At 33.0% G+C, this 17283-nt stretch overlaps 2 protein-coding genes across 2 annotated transcripts; one reads left to right on the top strand and one right to left on the bottom strand.

Annotated features, from left to right (window-relative positions):
• The first annotated feature begins 3573 nt into the window (after positions 1 to 3573).
• LOC105779798 (BRASSINOSTEROID INSENSITIVE 1-associated receptor kinase 1) lies at positions 3574 to 8670 on the top strand. Its single transcript, XM_012603726.2, has 11 exons — positions 3574 to 3671; positions 3850 to 3982; positions 4074 to 4145; positions 4500 to 4643; positions 5206 to 5277; positions 5379 to 5450; positions 5579 to 5655; positions 6136 to 6264; positions 6354 to 6695; positions 7079 to 7473; positions 8051 to 8670. Exons 1-11 carry the CDS (start codon positions 3590 to 3592, stop codon positions 8309 to 8311), a joined length of 1779 nt encoding a protein of 592 aa, XP_012459180.1. The 5' UTR covers positions 3574 to 3589; the 3' UTR covers positions 8312 to 8670.
• Positions 8671 to 9091: 421 nt separating this feature from the next.
• LOC105780746 (non-specific lipid transfer protein GPI-anchored 31) lies at positions 9092 to 10601 on the bottom strand. The gene is made up of 3 exons (XM_012605237.2): positions 10150 to 10601; positions 9999 to 10025; positions 9092 to 9472 (listed from the first exon to the last, which is right to left on the bottom strand). Exons 1-3 carry the CDS (start codon positions 10520 to 10522, stop codon positions 9303 to 9305), a joined length of 570 nt encoding a protein of 189 aa, XP_012460691.1. The 5' UTR covers positions 10523 to 10601; the 3' UTR covers positions 9092 to 9302.
• Positions 10602 to 17283: the final 6682 nt, after the last annotated feature.

The raw sequence follows: 17283 nt of genomic DNA, 5'->3' as shown, positions 1-17283 counted from the left end.
AATATATTATTTATATATGCAATAAATAAACATAAAATGATGTTATATCAATAAATTTTAATAGTTAGTGAAGATTGGACCAAATCAAAATTTCATGTATAAAATTACACAAAATCAAAGTTTATGTGGAGTATGCCTTGCATTTCGGTCAAATTTAGGCACAAACAGAGAGAAACGTTGTGACGATGCGACGATGAAAATAGGGGAGAAGTAGAAATGACACGTGGCAATATGACAGGGGATGCCATGATATGGCGACGTGTAATGTAATAATAGACCTTTTACAACCTTAGAAAAATTAACCCATTACACGTTTAGGTATTAGCTTTTACAAACTTTCAAAGAATATTGTGTTTATGTTTTGAGGATTTTTATTTTGAGTTTTGGGGTTTAGTTTTATCTCCATCTTTGTACTCTTTGTTTTTGCAGTTATAGTGAAATTATTTTTACCCGTGATTTTTTTATCCTCTTCGGAGGAGTTTTTTCACTTAAAATATTTATGTTCGATCTTTTAAATTTCTTCGTTATTTTATTTGTTCGTTGTTTAATCGAGTTTATCCTCAATAAACCGGTATCAAATCTAGTTCGATTTTCGCATTCAACCTGTTCAGAGATGACAACAACAAGGTTTGATATTGATAAGTTCGATGGCATCACAACTTTCAATTTGTGGCAAGTTTAAATAATGAAAAATTTGATTCAGGACGATCTTAAGAAGATCCTTACAGAGAAGAAGCTTGCAGACATGGATAAATCAAAATGAGATAGGTTAAATAAAAAAAACTATATCCATGACTCAATTATGTCTAACAAATAATGTGTTGCAGGAGGTTTTGATGGAGAAAATGACATTCACCTTATGGAAAAGGTTAGAAACCCTTTACGCGACAAAGTTTCTGGCTAATCGATTGGTGTTGAAACAACGTCTATACACATTCTGCATAAATGAAAGTGAGCACCTTAAAGGTCACATCGGTCAGTTTATTACTCTTTTGAATGACTTAAAAAATGTTGAGGTTCAGATTGACAATGAAGGTTATTATTGTGCTATTTACCCCCTTCATATAAGTCTTTCAAGAAGACCCTAATTTATGGTAGAGATAACCTCTCATTTGAGGATGTGAAAGGTCATTTGTTGAGTAAAGACAAACTTGAAAATGAGTTCGGTTCAGATAGGCAAGCCTAAGTTTTGGTAGCATTAGGGAAGCGAGGCAAAAGATGTTGCTATTGTAAGAAGTTAGGTCACGTTAAGGCAGATTGTTACAAACTGCGAAATAAAAGGGCTGCTGAGAGCAATGAGGAAGATTTAGCTGGTGCTAATTTGGACAATGATAAGGGTGATTGTTTCTTGTTGGTGTCAACAAGTGAAAGCTCCCAGCTTACATCCGAGTGAATCTTGGATTCGGGGTGTTCTTTCCACATGTGTCCCAATAGGGATTGGTTCTCCGCATACAATTTAATTGAAGGTGGAGTTGTGTCTGACTTAAAGAAAATCTCAGATCAAGAAAACTGATATTGATACTATTCAGATCAAGATGCATGACGAGACAATTAGGACACTATCAGATGTCAGGCATGTGTCTAACTTAAAGAAAATCTCATCTCCTTAAGAATTTTGAGCTCGAAGGGTTGTAAAATTAACATCGAGTCAAACAAAATTAAAGTATCTCGTGGGACTCTCATTTTGATGAAAGGTAAAAAGATTGGCAGTCTTTATGTTTTGGAAGGATCGACGGTGATCGGTGAAATCGGGTGTCCCTTATTCGTTATGGACTCGAATTTGACTCATTTAAAGCAGAGGCAACTAGGTCATAGGAGGGAAAAAGGTATGACCGTTTCATATAAGAGAGGTTCTCTACTGGGTGGAGGTTTTGAAAAGATAAGGCAGTGTGTTCGTGAAAATAAAATCCAGATCAGTTTTGATTTGACAGTACACAAATCGAAGATTATAAGTCTTCCAGCTTCTAGGCACAATTTTAACTCAGTTAATATCTTGCATAGTTCAAGATAGGCCTATGGTAGGCTTTGGCAAAGAAGACGTTGTGGAAATACGAGTCAAGATGGAGATTTGTAGAGTATGCCTCGCATTTCGGTCAAATTTAGGCACAAACAAAGAGCGAGTCGCGACGACGAAAATAGGGAAAATCAGAAATGACGTTGCACCAACACGATAGGGGACGTTGCAATGTGGTGACGTGTCATGCAATTTTCTCGATTTTCTTCTCCTAGTTAAACTTTGAGTATTTGTTTCAGTCGAACTCTGGTTAGTGTAGATTATTTTAATATTATTTGACCTACGAATTTAGCATATAAATAGGCCTTTTACAAATTTTGAAAACTCAACCTATTACACATTTAGGTATTAGCTTTTATAAGCTTTTAGAGAATTTTGTATTTACGTTTTGAGGGTTCTTATTTCGGGGTTTAGTTTTATCTCCATCTTTGTACTCCTTTTTTTATTGTTATAGTGAAATTATCTTTATCCGTGATTTTTTGTCCTCTTCGGAGAGATTTTTCCACGTAAAATATTTGAGTTTGATCTTTTTAATTTCTTCATTTTTTTTACTTATTCGTTGTTTAATCGAGTTTATCTCCAACAAATTATGTATAAAATTACATACTAAACTAAAGTTCATATATAATTTTGAGATTTATCCTAAAATATATAAAAAATCAAAAATAATTTTATTTTTATTTAAAAATAAAAAATCTCTATAATTAAGGTTAATTTCATCAAATATGCTCTTATTCTAAATTGGTTTTCATTTTAAAACATTCTAATTAAATAATTAAAGTATTAGAATTAGATGAATCAAATCCTTTCATCGTACCTAATTGTCATTGAAAATGTCTTAATTTTGATATTATGTTGGTTTTAAAATTATTACACGTTAAATAATGATCTTGTAATTTTCTGGGGATATGGTTTTTAATTTTTTACTTTTAAAAATAGTTATTCACTTTCTCAATAAATGCAGCAATTTCGATAATGTAATTATATATATATATTTATATATATTTAAGGTCTGTTTATTTGATATAAAAAAGTTGACGAAAAATATTTTTCTCATTTATTTTTGTGTTAATTTAAGGAAAAATAAACTTAATATAAATTTCTTTCAAAACAATTTGTTTTTTGCCGGTTGAGTTTTAACTCGATTGACATGAGTATTGTTGCGGATAGAGAAGGATCTGAGCTCTAGTGTGTTGAAGCACATTATCCTCCTATTTATGGGTTGGGGAAGGGGCTATGAATAATTGTAGACATTGTGCTAAAAAAAATAGATATGATCAGAACCTATAATGAGATTGCTCAAAAAATACTACTAAGTCTTTTCTTTGTTTTATGTTTATATTTTCCCTTTTTTATATTATTAATTTTATAAAATCTGAAGGCTTCAATATAATAATGGCTTAAGCTTTCTAAAGATGACCAAGAAGAATCTGATACTCACATTGGTCATCAACGGTAGAGCTGTGAGAAGATTACTTTTGTCGGCTTCAAATTTACTTTGTGCTTGCTTATTTAAGCCATTAAATATTTGGTTGTATTACTTTTTGGTTATAATGGAAGATAGCCGGAATTAGAATGATGGAGCGGTTAATCTCCGTTTGTTTACGGTTGATTTTGGTGTTGGATTTGGTTTTCAGAGTTTCAGGAAATAAGGAAGGTTCGTCATGATTGTTTCCTCTTATTTTCTTGTTTGAACTTTGCAAATGGTTTAGCAGTGGCATAAGGTTGGCTGTTTGTTTTAAAGTTCAGTTAGCTTGGGTGCAGTAATTGACTTGACTGGAGAATGATCGTATGCGACCTTCAATGATCAGTTGCTTTATTTTTGTATGAAACAGGTGATGCTTTGAATGCATTGAAGAACAATTTGGCTGATCCTAATAACGTTTTGCAAAGTTGGAACTCGACCCTTGTTAATCCTTGCACATGGCTTCATGTTACATGTAATTGTGAAAATAGTGTAACAAGAGTGTAAGTTTATATCTCATATTACTACTGCTTTTGTGTTTCTTTCGACTTTTCTAGTTTGACATAGTAAACGCTTTCTTCCTTCTCAATTTAGGGATCTCGGGAATTCAAATCTGTCTGGTCATTTGGTTCCACAGCTTGGACAGCTTCCGGCTTTGCAGAATTTGTAAGTCGATAGTGTAGGCCTAGTCTAATTTTGGTTGACCCCAAAATAGATAACTCATTTCTTACATGCTACCTCTCATTGTTAGAATATTGAGACATACATAAAGGAAAAACAAAACACCAGCATGCTTTTGTCATCCTAGTAACCAAAACTGACCAGAATGTCTGAGTTATTCAGGTATACTAGTAGAAATAGTTGTAAACAATGATGTTCTATGCTTTTGTCATTACACAATGGTTTGTATCTGTTGTCATCTTTCCATTGGATTTGGTTGCATTTTCATAGATACATGCATGGGTTATGTGCTTCTATTGAACTTCTTTTGCTGAAGATTACCAATTTTTTTTATGACAGGGAGCTTTATGGTAATAACATATCTGGTACAATCCCAGAGGATCTTGGAAATTTGACTAACTTAGTGAGCTTGGATCTTTACTTCAATACTTTAACCGGACACATTCCATCTACTCTGGGCAAGCTTCAAAAGCTACGATTCCTGTACGAGTACATTTTTTGAAGTTAATTTACTTAATTTCTTTGCCCTCTTGCTTTCTGGTCATGTGTTTTAGTATATGTAGAATGCCTTTTATGTGTTGATATATTGCTAGCTGAACTGGATAAGTAAATTGTATTTTTACTAAGAATGTATGTCCTTATTTATAATTTTTGTAGATATAAGTATTTCCTCTTCGCTTCTAATGTACGCATAACATTGATAAGTCCAAAAAGTCTCCGGGCTGTAATAGCCATCCTCGCCTGATGTGAGTGTCATGTGGTCTAAGTCCAATAAATTGCGAGGTCAATGGTGTTTGGTTGATTTGGGCATCATAGAAATGGCTTTGTGTAGTAGGCTGCTGGACATAATGGTGCTTGGTTGATATGGGCATCATAGAAATGGTTTCTTGGTTAATAGGCTGCCGAGCCAATGGTGCTTGGTTAAAATGGGCACTATACAAATGGTTCTGTGTAGTAGGCTTCACTAAGCATGAGTTCTTTTAAGTTACGTATCTAGTCATCTTATCAATATGCAATATTTTGATGTTCTCTTTCTGTGGAGTAGGCGTCTCAACAACAACACGTTGACGGGTCAAATTCCTATGCCCTTAACTACTATTATGTCACTGCAAGTGCTGTGAGTGCTGCTGTTAATATTTTTTTTCACACATTAGTTGTTTAACCTTTGCTGCAAGAATAATAAATTAATGGTGCGGGATGTTGTACGATGCCATGCAGGGATCTTTCAAACAATAAGCTAGAAGGAGATATTCCAGCTAATGGTTCCTTTTCACTCTTCACTCCTAACAGGTTTTTCTCTTGCTGTTTCATTTTTCTCTCACCCTAACTCCAGATCCTCATCTCCACTGCTTGTTCCTGTTTTATCATTTCTGTACTCTTAGGCCAGCCTCTTGAATTAATGCTTCTCTTGTTCACAGTTTTGCTAATAATCGATTGAATAATCCTCCACCTGCTCCGCTGCCTCCTATCACACCTACAGCTCCAATTCCATCAGGTTTGTTCCGGTTTTTATTAATAATAATTATTGTTATTATTATTAGCTTTTAATTGTGCTTTAACTTTGAGGCCTGCTTCACTTTTATTTGTATTTTATTGGGAATTGAGATATTCCTTCGCATTTTTCTTTGCATTCGCAAATTTTTTGGTATTAACATGTACCTGTATCATACGAAAAATTGATGTAGATTTGAGTATATTGCTCATCCTCAGCTTTTTTACATCTGCGTCTGTTTTTTAAGAAGGTGCCTTTGAGCTCAGATCTAAAATCTGATTACAATAGTACCTAGGATGGCTTTAGGTTCCTTTGTGAGCTAGAACATTATCTGTGCCTATGATTTCCTAGCCCACTAGTTCTCTCAGTTGAAATGCTGCCTGCTCCATTGGTGTTGGTACCAGATGTTAATAGTTGCGAATATTCGTGATATAGGTGTTTTGTGTTAACAGTATCTAGATTTATCTAATTTCATACTTGCAGGTAATAGTGCCACTGGTGCTATTGCTGGAGGAGTTGCTGCTGGCATTGCCCTGCTGTTTGCTGCTCCCGCAATTGTATTTGCTTGGTGGCTAAAAAAGAAACCACATGATCATTTCTTTGATGTCCCTGGTTAGTGGTTTATCAAAAGATAATTTTATTTTTAATTGACTTTATGTCATCGTGTGCTTGTATTTACTTTCTTGTAGTTTTCTTTACAGCTGAGGAGGACCTAGAAGTTCATCTAGGACAACTTAAGAGGTTTTCTTTACCTGAACTACAAGTGGCAACCGATAATTTTAGCAATAAAAATATTCTGGGTAGAGGTGGTTTTGGTAAAGTTTATAAAGGTCGCTTAGCTGATGGTTCTCTAGTGGCAGTAAAAAGACTGAAGGAGGAGCGCACTCAAGGTGGAGAGTTGCAGTTCCGAACAGAGGTGGAAATAATAAGTATGGCTGTGCATCGGAATCTATTACGTATTCGTGGCTTTTGCATGACCGCTACTGAACGGCTGCTAGTCTATCCCTTTATGGTTAATGGTAGCGTTGCATCCTGTTTAAGAGGTACTGGCTGTTTTCTCCTCGTTTATTTCTTTAGTCTCATGTTTCACATTTGTGCTATGCTCTCTGTATTAGGTGCGCCATTTATCATATGTATGTTCTTCAGGTTGCCAATTTTTTTCTGACTGTTAATTATTAAATCTAATGTTAGCCTCAATTATCAAATATCTTCTCTTTTGCTTCTTCAGTTTGAGATGATATTCTGAGCTACTGATCACCTACTGGAAACTTGTATTATAACATTTGTTATTTTTAAATTCATGTGCTTGGTGAATGTGGATTGTCTTTGAATCGAAGTGGAATTGTTAGAAATTCGTGGATGCCAAATACTTTTTGAACTCTTGTTACAATGGACCATCTATTGATCTGATTTTTACATTGTCTAGAACGTCCGGAATCTCAAGCACCACTTGATTGGGCTGTAAGGAAACGGATTGCATTAGGAGCTGCGAGGGGGCTTGCATATTTGCATGATCATTGTGACCCTAAGATTATACACCGTGATGTAAAGGCTGCAAATATATTTTTGGATGAGGAATTTGAAGCAGTTGTCGGAGACTTTGGGTTGGCCAAATTAATGGACTACAAAGATACACACGTCACAACTGCTGTTCGTGGCACAATTGGTTATATAGCTCCTGAATACCTATCAACCGGAAAGTCATCAGAGAAATCTGATGTTTTTGGCTACGGTGTCATGCTTCTTGAACTCATTACAGGACAGAGGGCTTTCGATCTAGCTGGGCTTGCAAATGATGATGATGTCATGTTGCTTGATTGGGTAAGTACTGTCTTCTTATTATGCTTTTCTTGATGATGCATTTCAAAGTTTGACTTATCAGTCTTGTCTAGTGTTTTAATTATCTAATTATCGCATCACTTGGTTAGCCAAAAGCAATACACTAAAGATGGTATAGCAGAACCACCACTCTTAAAGAACGAAGCTTAATTTTATTTTCCCTGCAAGGTGAAAATGCAAAAGCTGGTGAATAGAAAGAGTTGAAACTTAACAATGTGTTCTCTACGAGGCGAAGAGCGAAACATTAAATATAGTTACTCAGATTTGAGTGTGAGTGTCGGGTAAGGGTGAAGGCTCCTAGAATACTTTCTGTTCATTAATTTTGCTTACACCATGAAGCAAGCTTTAGGTGGCTGCATTGATCCGAGTGTAACTTGATTCATAACTAATGATATTAGAGAATCTTATGTAATAAGTTAGTACAATCTTGATATTGATTTCTTATGCCACTAAGATTCACATCTTTATTGACCGTAATTATATTAAAACTCAAGTTAAGCTTAGTACTGGACCAAGTGGTTTTTGTTTCATTATTTTCTCGGGTGCTTAAAAATTTCAGGTAAAAGGGCTTCTGAAAGACAGGAGGTTAGAAACGTTGGTTGATGCTGCTCTTCAGGGTAATTACATAGACCATGAAGTAGAACAGCTAATCCAGGTAGCTCTTTTATGCACTCAAGGCACCCCAATGGAACGACCAAAGATGTGCGAAGTGGTCAGCATGTTGGACGGTGATGGATTAGCCGAAAGATGGGAAGAGTGGCAGAAAGAGGAAATGTTCCGGCAGGAGTTTAACCATAACCACCAACCGAATGCTGATTAGATCCTTGCAGACTCCACTTCTTACCTCCGACCAGACGAATTATCCGGTCCTAGATGACCCCATTTCTACAAGAATACAAAACACTTCCCGCGAGTCAGAGTTGGTGCATTGTTCACCATTTTATGGATATATAGATATAGTTGTCTCAGGGTTTTTTATTAGTTCATATTTTTTTTAGGTTAATTTAAACAGTTTTAAATGCATATAATTCATTGCGAGTAAAATTTGGTAATATTTATTTTGAAAATGTCATATAAACAACCCATCAAAATAAGATATGTATGATATTTATTTATAGTTCATGTTTACGGTTAGTGATTGTTGCTCTTAATAATATTATCTTCAAAATTCAAACTTCAGTCCTGCCCTTAAGAGTACAATATGCCGTAACATTACATCCGACTATTTGATGATTATTTTTATCTTTTATCTCCATATATTTTTTTATTTCCTCCGAGATCAAAGGGGACAATAGTAGGCCATCTTCTCATTTCAATAAGCCACTCTCAACTTTTCACAATCTCCTTTTGATTTTCGGCCAAAAAGAATGAGAAATTGTCAATCTTTTACACTACAGAAGAATTAGTTCAGAAAGGACCAAAAACCAATTTCTTTTCTTTTTCTTCTAACAAAATAAGAATTTAAATGTCAAAATTCGTCATTAATCCAAACCCAAATCTACTATTGAAATCCCACAAAGAGGTCTATTCGAGTAAATCTTTGGAAAAGAGAATAATAATCCCGTGACATTAGTACAAAAAATCAATTATGGATATCAAATTGAGGGGGAAAATACCTTCTTAGGGTTCAATTTAGTGGAGAAATAAATGGGAAACAAATATAGAACACTATAGCACTAAATTTTAGAGGATGGTCCAAAGCTCAAAGAGTTTCCAATAACCCCACAAAATGAAACATAAATCTATTACAACCACACATCAATAAACAATAATCTCTCTCTCACTCTCATGTCCAATAATCCGTAACGTTTTTAACGTAGTACGTAGCCCGACACCAACATACTTATAATGCCTACGACAATAGATCCGGCCGAAACCGAAAGCACCGCAGAGCCTGAGATTCCCGGAGCTGGTGTTGGTGCTACCTCATTTGCTGCAGAGAATGTTGTGGGTGCACCTGCTGTTGCTGATGGTTCCACATCTGCAAATTTGCCAAGGAATTATAACGGGTAATAAAGAACATCAACCTGCTAAAGTTTATATTGCTTACAAAAAAATTCAAACATCCACCCGACATTTATGAAATTTTGCTAACAAATGTTAAAAAACTGTTTTGAGAATTGGATTGGACCAGCCAAGGTATCAGTATGAAGAAAGATAAAATTCAACTGATCTACAAATCCGTACTAACCAGTTAAACTAGTAATTGAATCTATTCTTAAAATTTTTTAATAATTTATTTAATTGAATCAAACAAACCAATTTCACCACCAATGAGTGGTCCTAATAATTTGATCACTGCATAAATAAATACGTTTGCTCAAAAAATTATAAGACCCTTGTAGGATCAGATCTCAAACATGAAATCTTTTTGCTCAAAATCGGCTTATTATACTATTACTAATCCTTTAGAGGTTCTTGCCTCTCGCAACAATTTGTTCATCGTAATACTGTAATATGTATATATATAGTTATATATTAAAGATCAGATTTATCAGAACACATACCTGGGGCACCAGCAGGAGTGACAGATGCTATCAAAAACACAAACAACAATATTAGTACTACTTAGTCCTCAACACTATAACCCAAAATCTGTTTTCTTTTTCTTCTTTTGTTGAGTGAATGAATGCATGAAGTAGTAGCAAAGTTACTTACCAGCGCAGTTTGTAGAAGAAGGAGCAGAAACTTTACAAGCAGCAGGCAATGTAGAGGCCTTAGTGACATTCAATGAAACACCCATTGAAGCACTGCTCTTAAATGCCTCACATAAACACTCAGGGCCCGTTTTCAACACGGTTTTCAATCCAGAACAGCAACTCCCTTCCGGTTTCGACACCTCGCTCCCACTTGACACGAACGACAAACAATCCGCCATGTTCAGTATCAGAGTCGAGCAGTCCACGGTGGAGGAAGAGGAGGATGAAGAAGAAGAAGGGGATGGCGCTGTCGCATGGTGGTGAGCAGCATCAACGGCCCAGATTGAGAGAATGGCAAGGCTCAAAGCAAAAGAGAATGTTGATACTGCCATTGTCGAAAAGAGTGGGTTCTGAATCTTTTGATTGTTTGGAAAAGGAGACGACAATGGACAGGTTTAATGGTGGAATTAAATTAAGGAGAGGTGAGGGGGGTTTTATTGTGGAAGGAAGACGAGAAAAATATGAAAATAAAATTGTTAATTTTCTTAAAAAATATATTCTTTTTTATTTATGATTTTTGTGAATTTAGTTGCTTTTATTTGGTTGAGACTCGTTGAGTAGGTAAATGTTGGTAACGAATTTTAAAGTTACGCCTTACTTAAAGTGAGAATTGAACCCTCAACTACGGATTAAGATAGGAGAATTAATCTTTATCATTTCACTTTCAACTCCTGTAATTTTAATAAATTTACTTTAAAATATAGTAAAAATAAATAAAAATGAGGGATTTTTCATGTTTTTATTTATTTAAAAGCCTATCTATAAATGGATTGTTGATGAGTTTGCACAAATTGTGGTTTCAAGCTCAATCTATGTTATAAAAGTCAAACAAAGTCAAAAGAGCAAATTTATGCCGAAATTATAGCTCGAAATTAGATTTATATGTTAGTATAATTGTATTATATTTGAACATTTACGTGTTATAATTATATTTCAGATATTATATATTTATATAAAATTTGTGATATTAAGAATTTTGTAGAGATATACAGAATTTTTCTTTTAGAAATTAAACAACGACACATCTTTATAGTATTAAGGATTTATTACGATCCTCTAGCAAAATATCTTTCACTGTCTCTGGAAGAGCAACAATCAATTGTAAACTAGCAAGTAGGGTGGCAACTTTGGTCATGCAATCCACAGTTTCATTTTGAGATATCAACACATGATGTACTTGGACTTCCCACTCGTGGTGTGGCATTTCATAAATCAACTGTTAATTTCACCATTTTACTATTAACAATATTACTAGCTAAAAGAGAATAAATTAGTAACGCATTATTATCACATTCCAGCTCTATTCGTCTAAAACTCTTATCACAATCTATGCGAAGGCCTTCTAAGATAGATCTAATTTCAATTTTAAAAATTGTATCCTTACCCAACAACATAGTATAGCCAAATAACCACCTTGCATCCGAGTCCCTAAACACACCTCCAATCGATGCATTCACATTATTAAATGACACTGCCCCATCCGCATTTAATTTAATCCATCCATCCTCCAATAGTAATAAATGAGAATCAATAACCATCGAATTTTATTAACCGTTATTATTTATTTTTATCACATTTTATTAATTTATATATTATAATTGCATTAGGTTTAAAATTTCTAAATTTACTCTAAATCTAATCATTTTGAACTCCAATGAAAATAAAATAATGGGATCACACTAGCATGTAGTGTTGGAAATGATTGGGTTAATTAGCTTTAAAATGGGTCCCTAAACATTTGCATGTAGCTAAGTTAAAGCATGTGTAAAAGGGCATTGAGCTGTGCCTTTGCCTTACCCTTTCATGATTTCAGTAACTTGCCTTGTTTAATTTTTTTACATCAAGATAATATTTCAAACATTATAATAACCCTTTTCTTAGTGATCCCATAATAATGGAGATATGTCATCATTGTTTATAATTTTAATTTTTTCATTTTTTATAAATTTAATTTTTTTCTTTTAAAATTTTCTTCCATTTTAGGGGCGGATTATCCGAAATAAGCAACACTTATATATTTAGGATATAGTAAAATAATATCTAAAAGAGAACTAGAGATGTATGATAATAGTTGAGAGGAGGTCAACTACTTCTTTAGAAGAAATCTTTGAGATATTGTTCACTCAAAGTTAATAGACCCTTTATTGGGTCACTATTGTCCTTGAGCTAGCCCCCTAAATCTACAAAGAGCTTGAGCTGAAGGTAGGATTCACATAGCAGAAACATCTCGTTGAATCAGACCATACATGACATACGACCACTTACAAATGAAACATGAGCATTGCAAGTTTAATAGGGTTTAAACCCTTGTCCCTTACATGACATTTAAAAGCATATATACTACTGCTTTATCGATGACATTTCGAAAACTTCTCCAAAAATAATCAACTTTCCCCAACATTATTCGAACTTGTGAAATTAAATTTTTTCAATAATAAAATATTAAACAATAAAATAATAATAGTAAGCGTTTCTTCCTTTTGTTGCGAAACTATGATGAAACGGCGCTTTCCTTTTACTTTATCGCGTGTGGGCAGTGGCGTGCATGCCATTGCCAACCGGGGATTATCATTGCAGATGCTCGCGTTGCATGTTTAAGAGGGACCCTCCTAACAATGTAGTAAACAACATTTCCCTCTTTTTATATTTTCAATATCATTAAAATAAATTATAAGTATATCTACACTTCGTAAGTTTGAAGTCTTTAAATTTATTTTAAAATTTTTAATTTTCTATTTTATTAAAATCACGTTCATTATAAAGTTATTTTTAATTACATTGCTATCAAGTAAATATTTTTTATTTTAAAAATCATATTAATAAATTTAAAAAATTTAATAGTATAACAATTATACCTAAATTTGGAAATATGAAAATTATGAATGCTACAGTTTTATTTTACTGTAAATGCAATGCTATATATTTTGAGTTTATATTCCTTCATTTGCATGTATTTTCTAGATTTTTTATAAAAATACAAAAATAAAAAAATACTCAAAATAATATGTATTAATTTATATAAATAATGGGTTTTATTCAATTCACAGCTGATTTGATGGGTGAAACAAAACTCAATCAAAATATTAAATAATAATATAGATATAAAAATCAATGAAACTTTGCTTAACCGTAAAAAGTCTTATCGGGTTTTTTATACAATTTCTACATTTACCCATAATTTCAACTTTTATAGTGGATAAAAGGACTCTTAAAAATATTTAAACCCACGTTTTTCTAGTTATTATAATAGCAGCATTGTCGACTAAATTAAAACTCAATTAATAAATTATTAATTTGATAATTCATCTAGTTTTAAATATATGTTTTTAACCCAAACTTTTATTTGAACTCCAACTTTTGTAAGAAATGTTAAACAAGATAAGAATGGGATATTATGATATTAGAGAAGCAAATCATTGAAGCTGTCTTCAAGATGCTTAAATTTTGAAATTTTGTCGACCATTCCCTTCCAACATTGTTATAATTTTGCTGGGAACATCATTTTAGAAGTCCCCCATTCAATCCACCAAATTAGGCTTTGTTGGGTGGGAGTTTTTAAAACGTTGAATCGTTTCAATGCCACTCAACAAAAGAGGTCGGCAGATATCTTTTACTTTATTCACATTCATCCGATTTGATGGATTCGATTTAAATTAAGTCAAATTCCAAATAATTTTTGATATTTCAAACGGTTGAATTAAATTCATGTTATATTTAATATTAAATCAAAATAAATTATTAGAAAATTCACATATAAATTTATATAAAGTGAATTATAGGAAAACAGATCAAAACTTATCTTTTTTTTTAATTTCATTTTGAAATTCATTTTATTTAAAGAAAAAAGAAGTAAGAAAAGGTACTTTCATTAGAAATTAGAAGTTAGAAAAGGTACATTAGAAAAAACTGAGGATGATTGGAATCTACACATTAATTTTTTTCACAATTTTGTTGAATCATATGCATCAAAAGGTACCAGTATAATTATTACGGATACAATTTTATCTTAATCAACCAACTTTATCGAGAACGATTACTTTTTTTAGTTCTCAAAATTAAATTTTTTTTTAAAAACGTAGATATATTTTGGTAGCCAAAGAGGATAACAACCTTGGTAAAATAGTATTACATCACACAATACCTCTAATGAGTAACTCCTTGTTCTTCAGCAAGAAATTCCTTAAACGTTACATCCTAGCAATGTAGTCCCAAGTATACTATAGCTTCCTTGTAGATGTGTCTAAATTGCATTGTACTTGCTTGTAGGAAATACTCTTTATACTCCTAATTAAAGTTGATATTTGCACGGATTAAGTGAAATTTATTAAATTAAATTTAGTGAAGCTTCTATTTTTCAAATATGGAATATCAATCAATTTACCACGCTTTTTTGAATAGGAGCTAAGAATTTCTAAGTTGACTTACCTTCTTATGGATTATATAATTGTCACTTATATCCAAAATGCATTTTGACACACGTCAAAACAAGCTCAAGAGCTCAAGCTATAATTGTTTTAGTGAAAAATGTGTGAACAAAATTTTTTTTGTATGAGCTCAATATATGAATTACGATTTTCGAAGCTTTGGGATGACTTTGAAGTTTATTTATGATATTTTATAAGTCCAATTATTTATTTTAACAAACAAATCTCTAATATATACATGAACTTTGGTTTAATGTTCAATTCTATACATGAAATTTGATTTTCGCAATTTTATACATGAAACTTGATTTGATCCAATTCTCACAAATTATTAACACGATTACCGATATATCATCATTTTATGTTAATTTATATATTACGTACACATAGAATTATATTTATCCAATATAAAAATAAAATGATATATGTATTTCTTTAAATGTGTATGATGAATCAAAATTAAAGTTTCATTTATATATATAAGAACCACAATCAAAGTTTCATGTACATAATTGTACCAAATAAAAGTTCACGCATCAAATTTCACATTGAATCAAAGTACATGTATAATTTTAAAATTTCTCCCTTTATTTTAATCATATCCATGGTAACTCAATTCTTTTTAAGAATTATTGGTGAAATTCTTCATAACTTCAACTTGCCCAATAACTTGATTAGGAGGGTTGATTAAATGTCGTTTAAAGTCCTTAATTGGTGTTTAAATTTAAACATCAAAGGGGGATTGGATCATCTATCCATTCAGCCATCACCATTCGTCCATCTTCATCAAATTTGATTTCATCATTCCACAAATTCACATTATTTTTGTTTTCTGTTTAAGCATAGTAAATTATGGAGTTTATTGATCTTTATTTCTTATTCTTGTTCTTAATTTTTTCAATTTTTATGCATTAGAGAACCTCCCTTTACCACTGATGGTCACTAAGCTAACTATAATTATGATAAAGGCAAGCGCACCTATCGAACAATAGTATAGCTATGGTGAGAAGGGAATATCGTATCCACGAGGATTAAAAGTACTAGTAATTATTGTTTTTCTATTATTTAGCCGATAAATTGGATGAATTGTTTTAATCTAAATTTACTAATCTAAATTAACTAAGAACGCGACAGAGAGTGAATTGGGAAAAATAAACGAAGATAACCAATGAGATAAACAATACCCAAGAAAGAATCCACCTAAATTTCACTTATTAATCTGAATCTAAATTAAATGATTTATTCACTTGCGCCTTAATCCGTAGAAATCCCTAAATTATGTTAATATCTCTTTCGAGCGTAAGAACAACTGACTCTAGGTTGATTAATTGAAATATTTTTCTAATTAAAACTCTTATTGTCGTATTAACTCGATCTATGGATTCCCCTATTAGATTTGACTCTAATCTGGTAGATTTATGTTGTCTTATTTCTAGGATTTCATGCAACTCCAGTCAATTATGCTAGATCTACTCTTAAATAGGGACTTTTGCTCCACTGAAATAAGCATATTAAACTTGAATCAATATCTCAGAAATATTAAAACAAGAAATAAGCATACATAATTGAGAACAAGAATCAAGTATTTATCATGTAATTCATAAATCAAATAATAAGATCCATCATAGGTTTTATCTTCCCTAGGTATCTAGGGAATTTAGTTCATAATTTGGAATAAAATCATCTCAAAGTTAGGATAACAACAAGACATAAAGAAACCCAATAAAACTTCTAAGGAAATTGAATGGAGATCTTCAATCTTGAAGGAGATCCGCTTCTAAGTTGAATCCGATGGCTTTCTTCGACTCTTTTCTTCGTTCTTCTCTGTGTGCCCCCTTAGGTCCTCTTCTAATATGTATTTATAAACTTTAGAATGCTTAGAAACCCTAAAAATTGAGTTTTTCTACGTAAAAGAGAAACATGGTGCGAAACTGACACGAGCTAGCACATGGGCATGTGGCCAGCCCGTGTGGCTCACACGGGCGTGTGCCCAGCATATGTGGAAATGCCCAGGCCATATAGATCTTGAAAACAACTCTTTTTGTTTGATTTTGGCCCGTTTTTCTCTTCTTTCACTTCCCTATGCTCACTTAAGTATAAAAACATGGATTTACAGGATTTTGAGCATCAAATTCACTAATTTACATGATAAATCATCTAAAAACGCATCAAGAATGGGATTAAAAACATGTTACTTTTATGGATTATTAGCCACAAGCTTTCTTGTGTTACAATAAAAACTTATTTTGCTCTCAAGACCGAAAGACCTTTCCTCCATATTCTTAATCTTTGTTGTTTGATTATTTTCCCATCTTATTATTCTCATCTAATTTCAAATTCTTTGTTGGAAATTTTAGAATTTAATAGAAGTGTTATACATTAGTAATCATTAACCCGAGTCCTAAAAGGGATCCGGGTCTCGAAGCAGTGACTCAGATAAGTCCCACTAGAAGATTGAGTGCGAGACAAACCATGAGAGGACAACAAAGCAAGCTTGCGGACCCAGCCCGCAAAGCAAAGCCAAGGACCTAGCTCACAAGGCAAGGCCGCAGATCCAACTTGCAGGAACCTAAAGAAGACCTCGGTCTCAACTCACAAACACCCATTGAGCTTGTAGAAAGGATCGTATGCTCTGCAGGTAATCCAAACACGTGTCCAACAGGCACGGA

Source organism: Gossypium raimondii, chromosome 4 (assembly GCF_025698545.1).
Source record: "Gossypium raimondii isolate GPD5lz chromosome 4, ASM2569854v1, whole genome shotgun sequence".
Lineage (NCBI taxonomy): Eukaryota > Viridiplantae > Streptophyta > Magnoliopsida > Malvales > Malvaceae > Gossypium > Gossypium raimondii.
The sequence above is the reverse complement of the archived record's forward strand: the minus strand, read 5'-3'. Positions and strand labels throughout refer to the sequence as shown.

Coding starts and splice junctions, on each gene's coding strand:
- LOC105779798 (XM_012603726.2), top strand. CDS start 3,590: ATGATGGAGCGGTTAATCTCCGTTTGTTTACGGTTGATTTTGGTGTTG. Junction 4,644..5,205: donor CTTCAAAAGCTACGATTCCT/GTACGAGTACAT, acceptor TCTGTGGAGTAG/GCGTCTCAACAACAACACGT. Junction 6,265..6,353: donor TCATTTCTTTGATGTCCCTG/GTTAGTGGTTTA, acceptor TTTTCTTTACAG/CTGAGGAGGACCTAGAAGTT.
- LOC105780746 (XM_012605237.2), bottom strand. CDS start 10,522: ATGGCAGTATCAACATTCTCTTTTGCTTTGAGCCTTGCCATTCTCTCA. Junction 10,026..10,149: donor TTCTTCTACAAACTGCGCTG/GTAAGTAACTTT, acceptor TGTTTTTGATAG/CATCTGTCACTCCTGCTGGT. Junction 9,473..9,998: donor CACTCCTGCTGGTGCCCCAG/GTATGTGTTCTG, acceptor GCAAATTTGCAG/ATGTGGAACCATCAGCAACA.